Source organism: Perca fluviatilis, chromosome 10 (assembly GCF_010015445.1).
Source record: "Perca fluviatilis chromosome 10, GENO_Pfluv_1.0, whole genome shotgun sequence".
Taxonomy (NCBI): Eukaryota; Metazoa; Chordata; class Actinopteri; order Perciformes; family Percidae; genus Perca; species Perca fluviatilis.
Window position 1 is genome coordinate 39817057 of NC_053121.1, and position 24712 is coordinate 39841768.

The 24712-nt window shown below is 37.9% G+C and overlaps 1 protein-coding gene across 1 annotated transcript in view; it reads left to right on the plus strand.

Annotated features, from left to right (window-relative positions):
• LOC120566831 (NACHT, LRR and PYD domains-containing protein 3-like) overlaps positions 1-19968 on the plus strand; it is a 47564-nt gene extending 27596 nt beyond the window's left edge. The window contains exons 6-11 of the mRNA XM_039813487.1: positions 3569-3742; positions 5886-6059; positions 8698-8871; positions 9214-9387; positions 18246-18292; positions 18417-19968. Of these exons, the coding sequence (XP_039669421.1) occupies positions 3569-3742; positions 5886-6059; positions 8698-8871; positions 9214-9387; positions 18246-18292; positions 18417-18994 (1321 nt within the window). The 3' untranslated portion in view covers positions 18995-19968. The remainder of the gene's footprint in view (positions 1-3568; positions 3743-5885; positions 6060-8697; positions 8872-9213; positions 9388-18245; positions 18293-18416) is intronic.
• The last annotated feature ends 4744 nt before the right edge of the window (positions 19969-24712 follow it).

Genomic DNA, 24712 nt, shown 5'->3' on the forward strand with positions numbered 1-24712 from the left:
CAATGAGAAGACTGATCAGAGATGCAGCCAAGAGGCCCATGATCACTCTGGATGAACTGCAGAGATCTACAGCTGAGGTGGGAGACTCTGTCCATAGGACAACAATTACGTATACTGCACAAATCTGGCCTTTATGGAAGAGTGGCAAGAAGAAAGCCATTTCTTAAAGATATCCATAAAAGTGTCGTTTAAAAGTTTGCCAAAAGCCACCTGGGAGACACACCAAACATGTGGAAGAAGGTGCTGTGGTCAGATGAAACCAAAATCAAACTTTTTGGCAACAATGCAAAACGTTATGTTTGGCGTAAAAGCAACACAGCTCATCACCCTGAACACACCATCCCCACTGTCAAACATGGTGGTGGCAGCATCACCGGTTTGGGCCTGCTTTTCTTCAGCAGGGACAGGGAAGATGGTTAAAATTGATGGGAAGATGGATGGAGCCAAATACAGGACCATTCTGGAAGAAAACCTGATGGAGTCTGCCAAAGAGACCGTGAGACTGGGACGGAGATTTGTCTTCCAACAAGACAATGATCCAAAACATAAAGCAAAATCTACAATGGAATGGTTCACAAATAAACATATCCAGGTGTTAGAATGGCCAAGTCAAAGTCCAGACCTGAATCCAATCGAGAATCTGTGGGAAGAACTGAAAACTGCTGTTCACAAACGCTCTCCATCCAACCTCACTGAGCTCGAGCTGTTTTGCAAGGAGGAATGGGCAAAAATGTCAGTCTCTCGATGTGCAAAACTGATAGAGACATACCCCAAGCGACTTACAGCTGTAATCGCAGCAAAAGGTGGCGCTACAAAGTATTAACTTAAGGGGGCTGAATAATTTTGCACGCCCAATATTTCAGTTTTGTATTTGTTTAAAAGGTTTGAAATATCCAATAAATTTCGTTCCACTTCATGATTGTGTCCCACTTGTTGTTGATTCTTCACAAAAAATTACAGTTTTATATCTTTATGTTTGAGGCCTGAAATATGGCAAAAGGTCGAAAAGTTCAAGGGGGCCGAATACTTTCGCAAGGCACTGTATATATATATTGATTGATGGATTTCTGGATCAAAACGATAAAACAGTAATTCAAAGGATGACATGCTAAAGTGGGGGTGCTTTTAACAGGTACTGAATAACATTATTTTGCAGCACTTGAATTTTTTTTAAAGTTTTACAGTCAACCCAGAAAACCATCCAGAGCAAGCAAAATCCACATGACATTGAATCAGAGTTAATACCAATAATTTATTTACAGGAAAAAAAAGATAAGCTTTGTCTTGCGATATAAAAACTTCAACTTACAGACACATTTGGCTAAAACTTTGGCTGCAATGGATTCACCTATAAGTGATTGATCCAATATTAAACACAAATATGTGACACTTGCTATAGATACAATTTCAGACCCATTACAAATCACCTTTAAAGTATTTGATTTTGCCAACTTCCTTTTTGTACCAAACAAGATTGACAGAGTCAAGCTTTATGCAAAGAGTATTACACCCTGGAACAAGTAAAGCAGAATCATCAGCATATAATAGCAACTTGCACTGTACTGCAGCTGATATGTCATTTATGTATACAAAAAATAACAGGGGCCCCAGGATCGAACCTTGGGGCACCCCACATGTTATACTTTGTGGATCAGAGAGGGTCCCATCAACATCACTGCCTTGTGTCCTATCTGTTAAGATAAGAAGTGAACCATATGAGTGCTAAGTTACTAAAACCCATGCACTGTAATTTAGAAATCAAAATACTGTGGTTCACAGTATCAAATGCTTTTTGCAGGTCAAGTAGTAGCATACCAACATACGTCCCTTGAACTCTAAAACCAGACTGGAGCTCATATAATAGATCATGCCTGATGAAATACTCATCCACCTGTTAATACACAAGATGCTCAAAAATCTTTGATATAGTTGACAGAATTGATACTGGCCTATAATTCCCAACATCAGCTCTGCTATTTTTCTTAAAAAGAGGACCCTGGCATTCTTCATATCATTTGGGAAAACACCCTGATTTATGGACACATTTATGATATGGGTAGGAATACTATATATAACCCCAGCACTGTCCAGAAGAAACCTGGAGGGGATAAGGTCCAATCCATTGGCCTTATTCACTGACAGGGTGGAAAGGCTCACTCTTAATTTATCCTCTGAGACAGAACTAATTGCAAATGCATCAGCAGAGAAATTTTTGCTTCTATAAAAGAGGTAACAAAAGTTTTGCCATATTTATCAGAAGCACCAAGCAATTTACTTACTTGAACAAATCCCAAGCCTTATCAACATCATTACATTCAAGCACATCAGACCAGTCTCTCTCAGTCAGCCTTTGATTGAACACATCAGCAGAGTACTGTTTGGTACATCTGTATTTGATGGAACAATGCTCATTTATTGGCTGAGATTTCATTTTCTTGCGTGTGCAAAAAACTGCATTATGATCACTGAAAGCCACATCCAACACACCTGATTGACTTATAATTAGTCAGATACCAAAACTAAGTCAAGAAGGGACTGGTTATTTATAGACAACCTAGTAGGTTCTGTAATTAATTGCTGTAAACCAGACAGCCTGCAGAGACATGAGAGAGGGCTGCAGAGACTCTTTCAGGCTACTTCGTGGCAATAATAGATTTGTATTAAAATCACCCATGATGATGCATTCTTTCTCTTGCCATACATTGCTTTTACAACAGACAGATTCAAGGAGTTCATAGCCATCCATCTGTAGATTGTGGCGATCGCAACAGACACTCCTCCGTGTCTGTTGCGATCGCGTCGATAGATGTAACAACCTGTAAGCCCAACTTCACCATCTTGAATGGAACTGTCTAGCCAGGTCTCTGATACAGCAATCACAGCAGCCTTAGACGTAGACGCCCGATTTCATCCAGTTTAAGTAGAGGACTCCTGGCATTAACGTAAATAAAATGCATCCCTTTCCAATTTAAAAGGCCAAGTGAATCATAGTCTCTCCCATCCATACTGTCCTCATCATACGTTCTCAATTAATTTGTGTCATCAAAGACATCTGCACTGCACATTTCCCGCACACAGCACCGGTTACAAACCAACGGGATATCTGACTCATTCCTTACAGCCTGGTCATACAATTTCGGAACAATATTTCCGCACCTTATATGAAGAAAAACATTACAAAAGTCACGAGCAACTGCTTTGGCGTTTGCTCTTAGCACCTTTCTGCAGTTAGGGCCACTGCTGATGGTATGCTTCTTTTGCCGGTATTTCGCTGTTTGAAAGTTTGTAGGGCCCGGACATGGATGGATATCTCCCAAAAGCAGTAGGTAGATTGATAATATTTTGCCAAAGGCATCGGGTCGCTGGGTTCCTCCAGGACTTTAGACTGCAAGGTGATAAAGGTGATATGTGTGTTCTTTTTAAACACACATATCACATATCATATGAGATCTTTGTTTTTTCTGAGAATACTTTATGGATAGTACTTTATAGTCCAGACTCGACCTATGAATTTTTTACATTTTAATAATACTGATATTGATCTTCTTGTTCATTATCGTCTCCCCAGGCTGAGTGGCTGTAATCTGTCAGAGATCAGCTGTGAAGTTCTGTCCTTAGTTATCAGCTCCCAGTCCTCTAGTCTGAGAGAGCTGGACCTGAGTAACAACAACCTGCAGGATTCAGGAGGGAAGCTGCTGTCAGCTGGACATCAGAGTCATTACTGTAAACTGGAGACTCTCAGGTCAGATCAAGTTCATATAATAATGTTGCATATGATCTAGATGTAGATATTATAGACTGTGTATAAAGATGTAGAGATCATAGAGTGTATATAAAGATGTAGAGATCATACTATATGTTATATATGTTTTTTTTACTCTGAGTTCAATCTGTGAGCTGAAATGGTAACCAAGATCTTTGTTTTTTTCTGATAACTATTGCAATGCCCATTGAAAATGTGTCTGTTTACGGGTGATTTGACCTGTATTGCTGCTTGTAGAATTCATCAAAACCAAATTGTACCCAAAAATGACTTATAGAAGGACCCCAAACCACTTAATATGCAACTCCACTTTATATCCTACTACTGACTTACAGTGTAGGCTTCTTCTACATCAGAGGAAGACATTGTAGGCCTACCTACTACTGTAATCACAAAATATCACAATGACAATGTGGACTAATCAGACATTAGCCTCATGGACTCATGGCAGTGTGCTACCCACCTGGCCCATTATGAGAGCTAATTAGCACATATCTGCGTTCATCAACCACCAGAATGGAGAGCGATGGAGAGCCACCATCGTGATTCCACACCCCCCACCCTGTCAAACACACGCTAATCCTAGTCGCGGGCGCTGGATGGGAAATTGACAACTGCATCGGTCTTAAACTAGCAAAGACACTTTCGTCGGGGTTTGCACTGTGCTGCGCAGGGCGCAAGATAGGGCCCCTTATGTGGAAGCTACTTTTTTTCCCCCTTACGTGCAACCTATTTGTGAAAAAGACCATAGCTTTGAGCAAACTGGATTGGCTGTTAGTGATACAGTCTCTCTCTCTCCCTGTCTGTAGTAGCCCTGGGCTATTAACGCAATTAAAGTGATGGTTCGGAGTAATTTCACCCTAGGGTCCTTTGCACCATGATCTCGAGCCAAACACCCCCCCAGAAGCTTTTTTCACCTGGGTCGAACATTGGGAGCGTTAGCGTAGCGTAGCGTTATCAGCTGAATAGCTTAGCGCAGAGGCTAATGGATCCGAAGTGTCTCTTTACATTACCCCACTAATAATGCCCGAAATGATACCAAACGTCTACAGTAGTACAAATAGGTTATGCACTCATAAAACGATGGATTGTAAAATTTGTAAGTACACCAGAAGTTTATGTAAATAACACTTGCCTGCTGGCTTCTGCTCTCTGCTGCTGCTGCTGCTGCTGTTACTACCGGGCAGTAAGAGTGCTTAGGGACATCTACAAATTACAACACCGAAAAGAGATGCAACAAAAATATTTATTAATTTTATTAATAAATAAGGTAATGTCTCCAAACTTACCTCAATTATTACTTGTCTCCTGCTAGTTATACTACAGCACTTACTTTAAAAAATAAGTTAAATTAAAAAATATTTTTGTTGCATCTCTTTTCCGGTGTTGTAATTTGTAGATGTCCCTAAGCACTCGTCTTACAGCAACAACAACAGCAGAGAGCAGAAGCCAGCAGGCAAGTGTTATTTACATAACCTTCTGGTGTACTTACAAACTTTACAATCCATCGTTTTATGAGTGCATAACCTATATGTACTAGTGTGGACCGTTGGTATCATTTCGGGCATTATTAGTGGGGTAATGTTAAGAGACCACCAGGTCCGATATGCCTCGCGCTTAAGTATTCGCGGCTAACGCTCTCTAAATACTGTTAAACCAGGCTTAACAACTTGGGGTGTTTGGCTCGAGGTCATGGTGCAAAGGACCCTAGGGTGAAATTACTCCGAACCATCACTTTAAGCATGCGGTAGATGAGAGAGAAAAGGCGTTAACGTGGAACACTATCACACTTTCCTTTCTCCCCGCATTGGACTAAGTTTATGGATACTGCAAAAGCCAATGTGTGCTTTTTTTAGCTATATATTTAACGATATCTTTTGCATTTCTAATCCAAACAACATCAAACTGTACTGGCGCTGCACTTACTCGTGCCCGTAGCAAGACACCTTAAAGTTTGAAATCCATCAGACTAACGGTTCGAGAGATATGCGCTTTACACCCTAACAGACAGACAGAAAGACCTTCCTGCAATTTATAGATAGATACTAGTCCAGACTCGACCTATGACATTTTCACATTTTAATACTGATATTTATCTTCTTGTTCATTATTGATTCTCCAGGCTGAGTGGTTGTAACCTTTTAGAGAGAAGCTGTGAAGTTCTGTCCTCAGTTCTCAGCTCCCAGGCCTCTAGTCTGAGAGAGCTGGACCTGAGTAACAACAACCTGAAGGATTCAGGAGGGAAGCTGCTGTTGGCTGGACTTCAGAGTCCACACTGTAACCTGAAGACTCTCAGGTCAGATCAGGTTACACATTATGTTAAAATGATTTCATAAATTTTTGTGGGTTGTTTGCTTTTCTTGAAACCAATCACAATGGTCCTTGGCATTCCTTTTTACTACTGTTTAACTTATTTTATTAATTATTTACATTTATTTTATTGTTATTAATACATACTGTGTGTATATGTTTATACTTATATTGTTTATATTTGTTTATCCTTATATTTGAGAATGTGTGACATGCACCACCAACACCATGACAAAGTCCTTGTATGTGCAAAAAAAACGTACTTGGCAATAAAAAAAAAATATATTCTGATTCTGAACTCTGGACGCAGCGACAGTGGCTCTGCTAAATAGTCTCAGGAAGGAACTTGTTTAGGTGGAACATTAGTACCCTCCAAAAGAAAACACCACATACAATATTAAATTAAGTTAACTCTTAACACAATACAGTAACATGAGTTATTTAAATTAGCTGGATACATGGTTAAACTTCATTAGCTCTTACCAGTGTATTTCCATGTGTACTTCATCCACAGCAATCCCACCAATCAGTCCCAAAACGTCACAGTTAAAGAGGAAATGCCCTAAACATATTCTTTGTAAATCTTTACAATCATTCCCCGAAAGAACCAACATGCCTGCCTTGTTCAGGGTGTCCACAGGGTTTTAAAAAGTATTAAAAGGTAGTAAATCAAATTAGTAAAAAATTAAGGCCATTAAAAGGTATTAAAATGGTATTAATCGCCATTTTACAAGGTATTAATGTTTTGAATATTTTTTTTGCAAACTATGAGTTTTCCATTTGTTTTATTATGTCTATTTAAGTTGATCTTGTAAAGTTTGTGTGATATTATATCCTATCCCGCAGCGGGTGATATGACATGTTGTGTCTGGGATCACACCATTGGCAGGGCTCAATCCGAGGGGCGGGATAAACAGTTGTCTTATAAATTACCTCTGCACACTCTGACCAAGCATAGCAACGAAGAAGATAGCGGAGCTAGTTGATAGATTAAACTTTTGCCGTATTCGGTCAGCAAAACTCCAAATGCATCACACAAATGAAGAGTATAGTGCAAACATTCCTACAGGGCAAGCAGTGGGCAGGTGGCATCTCAACTGGTAAGAAAATATTGTATAGGTACAGTAGAAGTAGATAGGTTATTCAGATTGATTAAGGACATGTGTTAGCGGTCTCAGTGTGCAAGGTGGTTTTGTGCATTAACAGTGTGGAAGTGTCATTGCTTTTACCTAAATAATTTATTTAACAAGTTCTAAAAACATATACTATGTACTCCTAGCTCTCGATGTAGATGCTCTGATGGTTGACAGTGTTTCCTCTAGATTTGTTTTCAGCAGCGGGGGTGGGGGTGTTGAACGTCCAAAAGTAACATTACCTGAAAACAGCGTGTAGATTCTTTTTAGCATCTCACATCACATTTTCAGTCACTACTACCACTACTACTACGGTCAGAATCACTGATTGTGCCAAAATATGAACAATAACGTCACTGTCAATGGGCTTATCTGCTAATGTTAGCTACAGACCGTTACCTTAAAACCATCCAGCAAATAGACGGTGCCGTTACCTGAAACCGATGATTTAACGTCGCCGCTCATTATACACAGTTTAGCAACAAAACAAAATGCTGAGTAAACATTAGTAGCTACGTTTTTCATGTTGGTTTTGAGCAGTATGCACCCATCGTGGGGAAGAAAAAGCAATTCAATTGAAGCACTTACCATGAGATCACAGGTTCACTTAGTTTAAAATGGTTATAATGGCATCACAAGTTCAAACGGCGAATGCTTGTTTGCTTGTCTGTATGTATGTCTGTTTTCTTATATTTCACTTGCCTCATGGAATCATGTGTACTCATTTGGGTGTCTGTACATACAGAAGAAGGTTCACTTAGTTTTAAGTGGTTATAATGGCATCAGTGAACGCTTGTTTCATTGAACTGCTTTAATTTATCATTTTATTTCATCTATTAATTTTATTCTAAAGGTGAAATAAATACAAGATGGGTTAGGGTTGCAAGATGTTTCCAAAGTCAGTTAGTCTCAATCTATTCTGTTGACTTTCCCTATCTGCATTGTTCTATTGGCCTAGAGGGTGTAGTTTCATAAATCTTAAACTCTGTTTAATGGTTAGAAAACATGTTGCCGTATAAACCTGCAACTCAATGGCGTGTTCGTTTAAAAAAAATATTGTAAAGGTATTAAAAATGGTATTAAAATGTATTGAATTTATCTCCAGGATTTCTTTATATACGCTGTTGTTGCACCATCCACATCTTCTTCTAAACTTGACATTTTGAGCATGTAGTTCGCTAGCTCAAAGGTTGTTGTTTATAGAAGCGTACAGAGTTTTGCAAATCGAGGGACAACCAGCAGCAAATTAACTGTCATTAATCCAGATTAGAGAACACAGAGAGTGGATGAAAGGGACAAAGCCTTGAAATATACTTCTGTTGATCCAGACTATTCCTGAGTTAATTTTACCATCTAGATTTTTTAGTTTCTTGAACTGCAAATCAGATCCTTTTTTTCGTTTGATGATACCTTTAGCTTAGACTGGACCTATAATATTTTTACATTTTAATCCTACTAATATTATCTTCTTGTTGATTTCTGTCTCTTCAGACTGAGTGGCTGTGATCTGTCAGAGAGAAGCTGTGAAGCTCTGTCCGCAGTTCTCAGCTCCCAGTCCTCTAGTCTGAGAGAGCTGGACCTGAGTAACAACAACCTGCAGGATTCAGGAGGGAAGCTGCTGTCGGCTGGACTTCAGAGTCCACACTGTAGAATGGAGACACTCAGGTCAGGATTTAACAATGTGTTTAACTGATGGTCACCTAAATCCTGATTTACATTAATGGATAAACTCATAATGTGCCTAAGATTGTCTCTGCTTGTATGATTTCAAACAGTTGTGTTTATTTAGTTTCAATCTCTTTCAATTAACATGTTTTATGTTTTCTTCTCACTCTTTTGTTAGAACTTGAAATATCAGACAGGAATCAGAGAGCTACCAGTAATGTTGTCAGATTGTTGATGGAGATTAGTAGGTGTTTGATTGTGAGTTGAAAGAATCAGTGATAATGTTAATGTGACCCCACAGTATCCTCAAATTATGTGACGTGTTGTTCTGTGTGTTTGCAGTCTGTCAGGCTGTCTGATCTCAGTGGAAGGCTGTTCTTCTCTGGTCTCAGCGCTGAGCTCCAACCCCTCCCACCTGAGAGCGCTGGACCTGAGCTACAATCATCCAGGAGACTCAGGAGTGAAGCTGCTGTTGGCTGGACTTAAGGATCCACTCTGGGGACTGGAAACTCTCAGGTATAAACTCTGGATGAACATAAAAAGGAGATATTTGGGTAGCACTTTATAATAACTATCCATAATTCATCATTTATTAAGCATTAGTTAACTATTAATTAATGGTTTGTTCATTATTACTTATTAATTGTTCATACATAGTTCATCATGAGTAAAGTATTTGTTCACACAGTTATAAATGGTTTGTTCATAGTAAACAAGCCTCTTAGTTAATAGTTTGTTCATCATTATTCATTAATTGTTCTTACATAACTCATCATCAGTAAAGTATTTGTTCACATAGTTATAAATGGTTTGTTCATAGTAAATAAGGCTCTCTAAAATTATGTTTATAAATAGAAGTTTGACACTTTCTAAGTATTGCAAAAACCATTAGTAAATTAAATAATTTTCCCTTTATAAACTATCTACAAACTAGTAGTAATTTATTTGTTTATCATTTGTAAAGCATAGTTCCTACATTCTTTCTAATCAATAAAGCATTTGTAAATGCAGTTAGTAAATGGTTGGTCCATAGTAAGTAAGCCCATGTAAAATGTTTATCAGTATATTTTTTAATAATTCCTACATGATGCATTAACCATTTGTAAATTAAGTTATTTTACCATTATCAACTAGGTACTCAGGAACGTAAAAGGTTGTTTAAAACTAGGAAGTTAATGATTAACAGACTATCTAGACCTACATTTGTTCATGTCTTAAATAAAATGTTATGATTTAGAAAAAGGCCTAAACTAATAGCTGGGGTGTTAACACATCTGTTACAAATACTTACCAATAATGAAATCCATGATTAACTCATGAGTTACTACTGGTTAGTTAAGTATACTGTGTGAGCCCATCTAAAGTGAGTACTTTCTATGCTTTACAAAGCATTTATAAATGAGTTCCAAAGGCTAACAGAACCTGGACACACACATGTATTGTTCTATTTGGACATGCCTTCAGAAATATGCCTACGGATACATAGTGTGTTAATGCATCTTTAACAAGCACTTACCAACACATCAATCCATGATTAACTCATGAGTTACGACTGATTAGTTGACTACATGATGTGAGCCCATCTAAAGTGAGGACTTGCTATGCTTTACAAAGCATTTATAAATGAGTTGCAAAGGCCAGCAGATACAACAGAAACACAAGTAAAAAAAGTATTTGTAACCCTTATTACGATGTAGTAAGAATGTACATTTATGAAATAGCTCGTAGTAGTGTTATCTAGTTGATATCAGTGTGAATTTGGACCAGAACCAGAAGAAAACTAGATTGTTAAGAGCCAGAGAATTTAACATCAATAAAGAGACTAGGAAACCAGGATAAAGTTTGAGAAGTGTATTAATATACACAGAAACATGGCATACACATATACAGATAAAACACAGGTATGAAAAATAACAACTAAAATAATAAAGTGCGCTCATAAAAGAAACCCTTTTCAGTTCTATGAGCTCAATTGTTCTTTGATGACAAGAGTTCAGAGATGTTCAACGTTGGGGCCCATATGAGTTTGGTTTCTGTTTGTCCTACCACCATGAAGAAGGAATCCAGGGCAATCCATATAAGTTCTGAGTCTCGATCCTGTAGCTGCCACCCAGCCCACTGAACTGTGAATCTGTAACCCCTGGAAGACTCTGGGATCTGAAGAATCAATGTGATCCAATATCCCTCTCTGGACCGAACCTCCCGTGCGTAGCGCTTCTCAAATCTCCACCTCCTCCACCTGTAGATAAGGCCAAATCAGTTCTCTCAATTACTATTCAGAAATAAAATCAATTGCTTAGGCTACTATGAAAATAAAATGAGGTGATATTTCAGTTAACCCATATTGAAATATCTAAATCTCTATTCAGTTGTACAACCGTTCTTAAATTTCTTCTCTTAAGTATCAAAAGTATATAAATCCCTTTCAGGTATCAAAAGTACATTTATATTAATAGGTACCTTTATACAAAAAATACATTTCTAATTCAAGTTTTATGGAACCTACCGTAGTAACATTAACACTATTCTTAATATAATTGCATAAATTGCATGTAAAAATCTCTCAAATTGTATTATTTTCCCATAACTTAAGCTACATTGTTGTAATTTAGAGAAATTAAGACATGCGTGCTTATTTATCCCTCCCTGCACAGGTAACAGTAGAAGGAATGCACTAAAAATGTTCCTCTTTGAGTTACTTCTCCATAAACTCCAGTTAAACAATTAAACACACAACTTTCATTCAACAAAATACCCACAGCTAGCAGTCGTGTTGAAAAGCAACATTACTTTCCATAACCAATAGATAGAATCATTAGCCTTTTCACAGGAAATACACAGTACTCCGCTAGCCTTTTGTGGCTAGTTACCCTATTAGCATATGAATACAGCACCTTAGCTAACCCGTTAGCTTTGCACTATTAGCAATAGACAGTATTAGCACCGTTCTCTTAATACATCCATGATTAGCACCGATTAGCATGGATGCTAGCGAACTCAAGGCATAGCTAGTGTTAAGGAATGACTCACCATTTTAATGGAATTAACTGCCTTTAACTCCGTGACGACAGTGGATTCAGGCACAGCTCTCTTTCGTTCTATTCACAACAAGGTATAGCCAGTATTAGATAGGATTTAATTCACTAAATGTCATTCTTTTTCTCTTACTGAGTGAATAACAACATGCTTATACGACGTTCCGATGCAGCGCCTAAAGGGACGTGAGGAGACGTAAATATAGAGCTCAACAAACAAGCCTAGTTGATAGCAGATTGGTCAACTCACAGACCCAAGTTCACCTATTGGCTTATTTACAAGCCCATCAAAGTTAACAATAATGACACCCTTATATTATTTTATTGTATTTTGAGACATTTGTTTTGTTTTCCAAGTTATTAAAATATGGTCAAAAGTAGTTGTAAGAGATATGGGAGAAAATAGTGGAAAACGATTTAACTTTCACTTAGCTTTGATGGGCTTGTAAATAAGCCAATGGGTGAACTCAGGTCTGTGAGTCAGCTATCAGCTAGGCTACGTCAGATCTCTAGATTTACTTCTCTTCACGTCCCTTTTGGCGCTACATCGGAACGTAGGCAGCTTTTATTCACTCGGTAAGAGAAAAAGAACGACATTTAGTGAATGAAATCCTATCTAATACTGGCTATGCCTTGTTGTGAATAGAACGAAAGAGAGCTGTGCCTGAATCCACTCTCGTCACGGAGTTAAAGGCAGTTAATTCCATTAAAATGGTGATTCATTCCATAACACCTTATATATTAATGTCAATGCGTAACAGTAGCTATGCCTTGAGTTCGCTAGCATCCATGCTAATCGGTGCTAATCATGGATGTATTAAGAGAACGGTGCTAATACTGTCTATTGTTAATAGTGCAAAGCTAACGGGTTAGCTAAGGTGCTGTATTCATATGCTAATAGGGTAATTAGCCAAAAAGGCTAGCGGAGTACTGTCTATTTCCTGTGAAAAGGCTAATGATTCTATCTATTGGTTATGGAAAGTAATGTTGCTTTTCAACACTACTGCTAGCTGTGGGTATTTGTTGAATGAATGTTGGTACAAGTTGTGTGTTTAATTGTTTAACTGGAGTTTATGGAGAAGTAACTCAAAGAGGCAAATTTTTAGTGCATTCTTTCTACTGTTACCTGTGCAGGGATGGATAAATAAGCACGCATGTCTTAATTTCTCTAAATTACAACACTGTAGCTTAAGTTATGGGAAAATAATACAATTTGAGAGATGTTTACATGCAATTTATGCAATTATATTAAGAATAGTGTTAATGTTACTAAGGTAGGTTCCATAAAACTACCTATTTACCTATTAATATAAATGTACTTTTGATACCTGAAAGGGATTTATGTACTTTTGATACTTAAGAGAAGAAATTTAAGAATGGTTGTACAACTGAATAGAGATTTAGATATTTCAATATGGGTTAACTGAAATATCACCTCATTTTATTTTCATTGTAGCCTAAGCAATTGATTTTGTTTCTGAATAGTAATTGAGAGAACTGATTTGGCCTCATCTACAGGTGGAGGAGGTGGAGATTTGAGAAGCACTATGCATGGGAGGTCCGGTCCAGAGAGGGATATTGGATCACATTGATTCTTCAGATCCCAGAGTCTTCCAGGGGTTACAGATTCACAGTTCAGTTGGCTGGGTGGCAGCTCCAGGATCGAGACTCAGAACTTATATGGATTGCCCTGGATTCCTTCTTCATGGTGGTAGGACAAACAGAAACCAAACTCATATGGGCCCCGACGTTGAACATCTCTGAACTCTTGTCATCAAAGAACAATTGAGCTCATAGAACTGAAAAGGGTTTCTTTTATGAACGCACTTTATTATTTTAGTTGTTATTTTTCATTCCTGTGTTTTATCTGTACATGTGTATGCCATGTTTCTGTGTATATTAATACACTTCTCAAACTTTATCCTGGTTTCCTAGTCTCTTTATTGATGTTAAATTCTCTGGCTCTTAACAATCTAGTTTTCTTCTGGTTCTGGTCCAAATTCACACTGATATCAACTACATAACACTACTATGAGCTATTTCATAAATGTACATTCTTACTACATCGTAATAAGGGTTACAAATACTTTTTTTTACTTGTGTTTCTGTTGTATCTGCTGGCCTTTGCAACTCATTTATAAATGCTTTGTAAAGCATAGCAAGTCCTCACTTTAGATGGGCTCACATCATGTAGTCAACTAAACAGTAGTAACTCATGAGTTAATCATGGATTGATGTGTTGGTAAGTGCTTGTTAAAGATGCATTAACACACTAACTATCCGTAGGCATATTTCTGAAGGCATGTCCAAATACAGCAATACATGTGTGTGTCCAGGTTCTGTCAGCCTTTGGAACTCATTTATAAATGCTTTGTAAAGCACAGAAAGTACTCACTTTAGATGGGCTCACACAATATACTTAACTAACCAGTAGTAACTCATGAGTTAATCATGGATTGATGTATTGGTAAGTGCTTGTTAAAGATGCATTAACACACTATGTATCCGTAGGCATATTTCTGAAGGCATGTCCAAATAGAACAATACATGTGTGTGTCCAGGTTCTGTTAGCCTTTGGAACTCATTTATAAATGCTTTGTAAAGCATAGAAAGTACTCACTTTAGATGGGCTCACACAGTATACTTAACTAACCAGTAGTAACTCATGAGTTAATCATGGATTTCATTATTGGTAAGTATTTGTAACAGATGTGTTAACACCCCACCTATTAGTTTAGGCCTTTTTCTAAATCATAACATTTTATTTAAGACATGAACAAATGTAGGTCTAGATAGTCTGTTAATCATTAACATCCTAGTTTTAAACAACCTTTTACGTTCCTGAGTACCTAGTTGATAATGGTAAAATAACTTAATTTACAAATGGTTAATGCATCATGTAGGAATTATTAAAAAATATACTGATAAACATTTTACATGGGCTTACTTACTATGGACCAACCATTTACTAACTGCATTTACAAATGCTTTATTGATTAGAAAGAATGTAGGAACTATGCTTTACAAATGATAAACAAATAAATTACTACTAGTTTGTAGATAGTTTATAAAGGGAAAATTATTTAATTTACTAATGGTTTTTGCAATACTTAGAAAGTGTCAAACTTCTATTTATAAACATAATTTTCGAGAGCCTTATTTACTATGAACAAACCATTTATGAGTGTGTATACAAATGCTTAATTCATGAGAATTAACATAGGAGCAGTGCTTTACAAATGATGAACAAAGCATTTAGCAATAGTTAATAACTGGTTTATAATGGGAAAATTATTTCATTTACAAATGGTTGTTTCATTATTTGTTAAGTATAAATCATGTTCTTACAAACATATTTTTCAAGATAGGCTTATTTACTATGAACAAACCATTTATAACTATGTGAACAAATGCTTTACTGATGATGAGTTATGTAAGAACAATTAATTAATAATGATGAACAAACCATTAACTAATAGGCTTGTTTACTATGAACGAACCATTTATAACTGTGTTAACAAATACTTTACTCATGATGAACTATGTATGAACAATTAATAAGTAATAATGAACAAACCATTAACTAACAGTTAACTAATGCTTAATAAATGATGAATTATGGATAGTTATTATAAAGTGCTACCGATATTTGTGTAGGAGGTCTCCAAGGAGAACATCTCCAACAACGAAATTATAATTCCCTGTTGTTGAAGACTGCTGCAGTTTGGACAGATATCTGCCATTTAAAGAAACTGTCTTTCATTTTGAGAAATATTTATATTATTTCATCACCACTGTTGGAAGTAACGCATTACAAAAGTACAATTACAGTAATGTATTCCTTTTGGCTGTAACGCAATAAAATAACACATTCCCAATAAAATGTTGGTAATATTATTACATTACATTACATGTCATTTAGCTGACGCTTTTATCCAAAGCGATTTACAATTTAATGCTTTCAACTGTGAAGGCTCAAACTCCAGACAACAAGTTGTAAGTGCAAGTACATTAGCTTTAAATAAACGAAGCTACAAAGAGACGTGAAAGTGCAGGTTCAAGAATGTTTTTATTTTTTATTTTATTTTTTTTTGTCCGAGGTGTAGTCGGAAGAGATGTGTTTTTAGCCTTCGGCGGAAGATGTGTAGGCTTTCGGCCATCCTGATGTCGATGGGGAGCTCGTTCCACCATTTGGGAGCCAGGACAGTGAACAGTCGGGATTGTGTTGAGTGATTAGTTCTCCCTCGCTGTATAATGCGAGTTACAATGCATTTTAACCCAACATTTAGTGGTGTTTTGTTTTTTGAAGAATCGCAAAACATTTGGTCACAAAAAAAATGTTATTTCCTGTTGCTGGACTTGATGGTTGAGATGATTGCAGAGACGGATACGTTTGCCAGATGGACATTATTTTCAGGAGTTTTTTACACTGTGTTGAAGTGAACCACTGTTGCCGTGGTCAGAGCCAGAACCAACATCTGAGTCCCAACAGGTAATTATACGGAGGCACCCGACCCCCCTGAAATATGATTGTGCCCTCCTTGGGCCCCCCCACAGTCCAAAAGCCTGGGTGGGATTGCAGGCTAAATTATTATTAGATGTGTCTTATATCTATACAGCTGGCGAACGTAATAGTGGGTTGGCCCAGTGCTGTTTAGCGTTACCTTTACCTTGATCAAAACAATTATACCTAAAATAACTTCAAGTTGTTGAACGATGTTTTAACCTTATAACGGTAACGTTCCCCACTGAGCATTAGCATGAGCTACTTGTCAACGTAGCACATAATGTGAAGCTGGATCAATCTATTGAAATATATCAATAAATAAGATCTCTGCTGTATTACTGGGTTGTAAGTGGCATGTACTCACTGATCAAATGATGCCATGTGGCAGAAAGCAAGCTGTATTATGGTTACTGAGTGTTATTCTTTCTGTGGCATTGTATGATTTATAATTACTATTTTCAGAAGGCGAAGTACTGCTACTTCTGCTACATGGGCGGAGTTATTTGCTCGCAGCACTTGAGAAGCCCCGTCGTGAGGAGCAAAGAGTAGCAGTGCCTTCTTCTCAGAATATAGTTCCCAGTATGTATACGGTTCTAAGATGGCTGTGTCTCATGTGACCTTGTTCTTTGTACATGCTCTGACTATACAAATCACAACATGTAAATAGGAAAATGTTGGCATTAATTTGTCACTTATTGGGAGCTGTATCAGTAATCTCAATTCAATTTTCAATTCAATTCTATTTATAGTATCAAATCATAACAAGAGATATATCAAGACACTTTACAGGTAGGGTAGGTCTAGACCACACTCTATAATTTCCAAAGACCCAACAATTCCAGTAATTCCCCGAAGAGCAAGCATTAAGTGCAACAGTAGCGAGGAAAACTTCCTTTTAGGGTGAAACCTGGGACAGACCCAGGCTCTGTGTCAGTGTCTGACGGTGCCGGTTGGGGGTGTGATGAACAGTATCAATAATAGTCACAATAAAGATAAGTGACTAGAAATAGTAGTTGTAGTAGTTCATGGTGTAGCAGAGCACTGCAGGGCATTACAGGACATAGCAGGGCACTGCAGAGTGTAGCAGGGTGTATTAGGGCATAGCAGGGCAGGACCACAGTGACAGCGGCAACCATGATTTAGGTGCCACCCTAATCCAAGGAAAACTGCTGGGCCAAAAAACATAAGGACTCTGGGGAATACGCTCCCTAGAGCTAAATTAGTAACAAGCATTTCTGGGACAAGGATGCACACAGAATGGAAAGAGAGAGGAGAGAGAAGCTCAGTGTGTCAAAGGAATTCCCCCGGCAGTCTAAAACTATAACAGCATAACTAAGAGATGGTCCAAGGCAAACCTGAGCCAGTTCTATAAGGGTTGGTAGATGAATCTGATAACTATGAAGAGAAGCAGAGTAGAGGAGGGGTGCCATGTCTGCAGCTTTATACCCTACCCTCCCGAACTCAGACTGCGAGCTGGTTCCACAGGAGAGGAGCCTGATAGCTAAAGGCTGTGGCTCCCATTCTACTTTTAGAGACTGTAGGAACTACAAGAAACTCTGCATTCTGGGAGCGCAGTGCTCTAGTGCAGTGATAAAAGGAGATATCTAGTGTCTTTGCTTTCTTTGTAGCCCCTACAGGAGGTTTTCTATCCAGCCTAATTTATGAATTTTTGGCCACCGATCCCACTAGCTGTGATGCTATCCATCCATTTTGTCTCCCATGATGCTTTGGGAGCTGCTTGTTTTTGTCTCCAGCTTTCAGACTGTTCCTTCATGAATGTATAATAATGTGTGAGAGTGATGTAATGTCCCCTCCCCCCCTCCTCCTTTCAGGGTGGAGCCTGCTGGAGTCAGATGGTTGACACTAGGTCTGAGGAAGTGTAAGTCTGTTTTACATTTCATTCATGAAACTGTGACATCATTCAACCATTCAACCCTCTGATGTCATCATCAAAGTGCTGATTGGTTAATTGCAGCTGTGTCGTGTCTCGTTCTCTCTGTCAGATTCCTGTCAACTCACACTGGACACAAACACAGTGAGCAGAGACCTCAAACTGTCTGACAACAACAGGAAGGTGACATTAGTAAAGGAGTTTCATTCATATCCTGATCATCCAGAGAGGTTTGACTGGTCTCAGCTGCTGTGTAGAGATGGTCTGACTGGTCGCTGTTACTGGGAGGTTGAGAGGAGAGGAGAGGTTTCTATATCAGTGAGTTACAGAGGAATCAGCAGGAGAGGAGACAGACATGACTGTTTGTTTGGATTTAATGATCAGTCCTGGAGTCTGATCTGCTTAGATGATGGTTACTCTGTCTGTCACAATAACAGAGTAACAGGCCTCCCTCTCTCCTCCTCCTCTGTCTCTGGTAGAGTAGCAGTGTATGTGGACTGTCCTGCTGGCTTTCTGTCCTTCTACACAGTCTCCTCTGACTCACTGATCCACATCTACACCTTCAACACCGCATTCACCCAGCCTCTTTATCCTGGGTTTGGGTTCTCATCCATGTCATATGGTGGCTCAGTGTCTCTGTGTCCTGTGGAGGACGGGGAGTCTCCTCCTGTCAGAGAACCAGACAGTTGAGCTATAGTTCCTTTACACATTCAGATTATTAAAACTAAATACAATCAGATAATAAATGATGATGTATTATTACAGATTACTAGCTGCAAAGTCATTAGTCATTAGAAACCAGTAACATACTGATTATTCTGCAGAATCACCAATTTTACTTGTGGTACTCTAAGTATTTTTATGCTGATACTTTTGTACTTTTACTTATTTCTACACTGTGGTATCAGTACTTTAACTTGAGTACTTTGTGGTATATTTTATATTCTTATTTTTTATTTTGATATAATATTTTTATTTTGTTATTATAATTCTAAGAGTCAGTCAGTTTTGTCATTAGTAAACCTTCATACAGATCTGTTCCACTCATCTCCACGTTTGTTTTCTCCCCTGAGTGATTTTGATTGGCTGGCCACATTTGAACCAAATTTATTGAATATAAAGTTATAAACAATGATTGAGCACAGGGGAATGTTCATCTCTAAAAGACAGACAGACACAGAGATGGTGTAACATCAACTTCATTCGACAAGGACACTAGCCTTGGTCCAATGGTGAATGAATTTATTGACTGGTGTGAACGCTCATTCCTAAACATTAATGTCTTGAAAACTAAATAAATGATTATTGATTTCAGGAAGAAGCCTCTGCCAAGTTCAATGAGCATCGACTAAACAGCATTGTTAAGAGGGATTCACTTTGTAGAATTTCCCTTTTATACAGAGTTAGTGTCACAAGGAAGGCCTTGTCTTGTGAATTCAGACTGCTGCCATCTGGTCTCAGGTACCTAGTACCCAGGTGTAACACCAAGAGATGGAAGAGCTCATTTGTACCTGTTGGCATTGGCCTCATTAATACCTTGATATAATTAGTCCGTATGGAATATGAATGTAAGTTATGTTGTGTATGGAATGCTGTCTTCTGTTCTCTGCTGTCTGTAGAAAGAATTGCCCCATTTGGGGATAATAAAGTTTACTTGATCTTGATCTTGAAGGGCATATTTCCTCTGAATGGTGTGAAACAGCTCTGAGTTCTGTTTTCTATGGTTTGTTGGGTGTGTCTCTCTTTAATTGGCTGTGTTCCAGCTGATAGCCAATCAACAGAAACAATTCAATTCAATTTTTATTTTTATAGTATCAAAACGTGTCTGTAAACTCGTAGTAATAAGAAGGCAGAAGGGACAGACAGGCTCAAAACACATTTAAAATTAGTTCTTTTGGAATGATGTGAGAAATGTACTATTCAAAGTGTTACTGGAATGTATATGGAAGAAAGAACTGATGTCATCTATGAAACAAGGACTAATTACTCTGATTCCTAAATGTGGTAAAGGCAAAAGCGTTTGACATCATTTCAGACCAATAACATTGGTTGAATACTGACTACAACTTCCTCTCTGGAGTTGTTGCTGATAGGCTAAAGGGAGGTATGTCGACCATCATTGTTGAGACACAATCACGTTTTTTGAAAGGAAGGTCAATTCACAACAACACAAGACTTGTTTTAGATTTACTTGAGTACAGCCATATTATTCATAATAGTGGGTTTATTCTATTCTTAGATTTTTATAAAGCTTTTGATTCGGTTGAACATCCCTTTATCTTGAAAACTTTGAATCATTTTGTATTTGGGAAGAAATTTATGAATATAATTGGGATGCTATATAATGGAATCAATAGTTGTGTAGCTCTAGGGCACCTGTCCTTGATTTGAGATGAAGAAGGAATTCATCAGGTTTGCAGCAGCTCTCCACTTTTATTCATAATGTTGGCAGAAATGTTGTCCATTTTTCATTGGAGGGTGAGTTGTGAGTGACAGACAAATTACCATAAGTCAATTGGCTGACAACACAAATCTATTTTTAAAGAATGAAAATCTAATTCCATTAGCCTTATAAACTATCAACCAGTTTTCAAGAGCTTCAGGCTTACAACTGAGTTTAGATCAAATATTAACATTACATGATTATCCTTTGCAGCCTCATAAAGGTCAAGTCACAAGTTAAATATTTGGGGATTGTTATTTCCAGGGATAAGATAACTTCAGACAAAATGAATATATGGAACAATATAGACAAGTGTAAATTAATCTTAAATAGATGGCTGCAGAGAGATATCACAATATTTGGGAGAGTCTTATTAGCCTAACTGGACAGCTTATCCAGACTTATTTACCCAGCCTTCTCCTTACCCATCTCTACAAATATGATCAAAGCCATAAACAAGGTTGATTTGAACTTCACATGGAGGAACAAGTGTCAGTACATAAGGAAACTTAACATGGTTCAAAACTATGAAGATAGTTTCATAGATTTTTTATTAATAACAGGCAGTCCTTTTGGTTTACTGTCCCCAATTTAATATTTAAAAAAATAGGGGGAACAGACTTTCTTCTGTGATGTGATTTTGAATGCAATTCTTTACCCATCAAACTTTCTGCTTTCCATCAGCAGGTCCTTCTCTATTGGAAGCTAATCTACAAACATCATTTTACACCTCATAATACTCCTGTTTGGAATAATAGATACATATTGATCAGCAGAAAATGTACATGGAGAAATGGAAATCCAAGGGAATCTGGGTAATTTCTCACTTTATGGACGGTAATGGAAGCTAGCTACAGCACGCGGAGTTTAGTGAGAAATATCAACTATAATGTCAAGCATTATGAAAGATGTTCAAAGTTATACTACTAGTCATGTTTCCATCTAATTGTCAAGCCAATTTTGAGTGATTTTTAAAATGTTGCAAAAAAAGAAAAGAAAAAGAAAATGTGAATTAGAAGCGTTTTCCATCAACTGGTTTAGAGCAAATAAACTAGACCACTCAAAGCATAGTTTGGTCACAAGTTGACGTTACGAATGGTTGTACATTGCAAGCCGTTTTGCTAAATCAATGAGTTTTGAAGCTAAGATATTTGGCTAAATGGTGTCAGTGAGGCAATTGAATTTATATTATTTAGATTTCTTTATTTAAACGGGACAACGCACATTAATCAACATGAGTAGAGAGTCCAACATGTAAATGTGCCAGATTTAGCTATACAGGCTAATTTTCATCTGCAGTCCCTAGCTGCAGGTTGATGGCTTAAAACAATAGATAAGGTTCAACAATACAACACATACACATAAAACAAGAAAGACATAGACAAGTCAAATGACACAACCGCTGTTCCAGATCAGCACAACTGGCAGGTTGATGGCATGACAATTAATTTCTGTGACTATAAATGTACCAACAGAGTCAGGGATGTCACTAGTATTGAAAGACAGGGGGGCTTAGCCCCCAGGGTATTTGTAACTTGCGTTTGCAAAATCTTTGCACTCACATCTTTTGTTACTGTATTAGAGCTACACTTATGTCAACAACCAGTCAAGAAACCAATATCTTAATGAGTAAAAAGTGACAGACATATCCTCTTCTTCCATTTCTACTCTATTCCTTCTGTCTTATCCTTTAAGATAAAACAAACCCTGATGCTAATTTCATGACTTCGAAATACAAATTGGTCACATGAAACATCCAAAATGTCCAAAAACAGACAAACAGAGGCCAGACAGCTAATAAGTTGGTAAGTTAAACAAATATGAGAAATAGCAGAACAAGAAAAAGAAAATAAATAGGCATCACTGCATAATTTATCATGTAAGATATTACAGTTTTTTTCAATCGCTAACAAGCGCTTACCCATACTTCGGATACTTTTTCTAAACTCTTAACACAGACTGACACCTACAAAACACAATTGGCCAAATGGATAATTTTCTTCTCAAAAACACATTTTGTTACATCTATACTAACTCTCAATTTCAAGACAGAACACATGTTTCTCTGCACACACTGACTTTACCAAAACACTTGAAATCTGACTCAAAATGAAATTATTCTGTCAAAGAATAACACTTGTTTTCACTTTACAAGGTACATGTAGTCAATCAAAGTACACCAGGTTTCAAAATACTGGCTATTGTTGACATTATAAAAACTGCATAGACTTATGTTTCAGGTATTTGCATGCAAAACATGCAATCGACCTTTTACACTAAATTTCTTGGTTGGGAACTGTATGTCCACATGTACAATAATGTTCACATTCAAACACATTTCAGTAAAAAGCAAATCATTTTTTTTCCCTTACTGTTTACTAAAGGAAGTACAGTCGAAACACAGTATACAGTAATAGAACAGAAAAAGTTTTACAGTAATGCTTACAGTGAACAAAATATCCATGAAAAAAAAAAAAGCCCAGATAAAAAAGGGGGAACAAAAAAGCACAAAATTACTGTATCTAATCCCTGCGATCTTCAGGGTTAGGCCACATGTTTTCATCAACATCACATCTGATATCATCCAAGGGGATGTACCTGGGATAAAACCGCTTGGCATGTCGGATCCACCCTTGGCAATCATGAACTGTGATATCCCTGCATCCAGCATCCATGGCTTCAAGGAGGGACATCTGGTCATGTGGCTGATGGTCATAAACCTTCCACCCGCCGGCAGGAACTCCTCTATGGGGTTGAGGAAAGGTGAATAGGGTGGAAGGAAGAGACTTACCAGTCTTGGGTGGTCTTCAAACCATGTTGTTATTGCTTACGAATGGTGGAAAGCAACATTGTCCCAGGAAATGACAAAGGTCCTCATGTTTTCACCCTCCTGATCCTGCTCTGGTACCGGGCTGGTGCGAGATCAAGAAAGGGGCGAGGAGGTGCTCGGTATTATAGGGTCCAACCTGACATTTGTGAAGGAGTAATCCTGCATTTGCCATTGCTGCACACATGGTAATGTTTGCCCCTCTCTGTCCTGGCACATCAACTGTGGCCCTCTTTCCAATTATATTTCGTCGACGCCTTTTGGACAGATTGAATCCTGCCTCATCTATGTAAATGAATTCATGAGGTTCCTGGTTGGCCTCCAATTCCATAACTCTCTGAAACAAAGTTTATGTATATCATGTCATTATTGTATATCATACTGTACTGTAACCTATTACTGTGTAGGTTATCTACTTGCAAAGTGCAAAGCTTATAGAACTGGAACTTGAGTTGAATATACACTATACCTAGACATATTGTCGTCGTAGCTCCTTGACTCTCTCACTGTTCCTCTCAAAGGGAACAGTGTAGAGCTGCTTCATTCGCACTCTGTGTTTAGACAATGTCCGCGTAATGGTTGTGAGGCTGATGCTTTCAATATTGTTAAATATCTCATGGTCCTCCACAATTCGAGCTTGAATTTCACTCAGTTTTATTGCATTATTTGCAACAACCATTTCTACAATGGCAAGCTCTTGATCATTATTGAGGAGCTTTCCTCTTCCCCCAGAGGGTGGAAGACGTTGCATTCTTTAGAGGGACAAAAGAAATTCAACATATGCATTACTGTATGACCTTATTGACATGTCAAGTGAGAATAGAAACAATCCATGTAAAATGCAATACTTACCTGTTGGTTTGTTGAAAGATGCGTATAATGGAGGCAACCGTTGACCGCCTCAACTTGGGTTGCACTCTTTCACCAGCCTCTCTTAGTGAAAGACCGTGGTTGATCACATGGTCAATGATAGTGGCACGAATTTCATCACTGACTACTGTTCTTGCAGCCCTTGGAATGCCACCACCACGCATTCTTACACCTCTACCTTGCCCTCTCCTTGGGCCTGCTCTTCTCCCCAGCCCTGCTCCTCTCGCTGCTCCTCTCACTGCTCCTCTCACTGCACCTGCACCTCCTT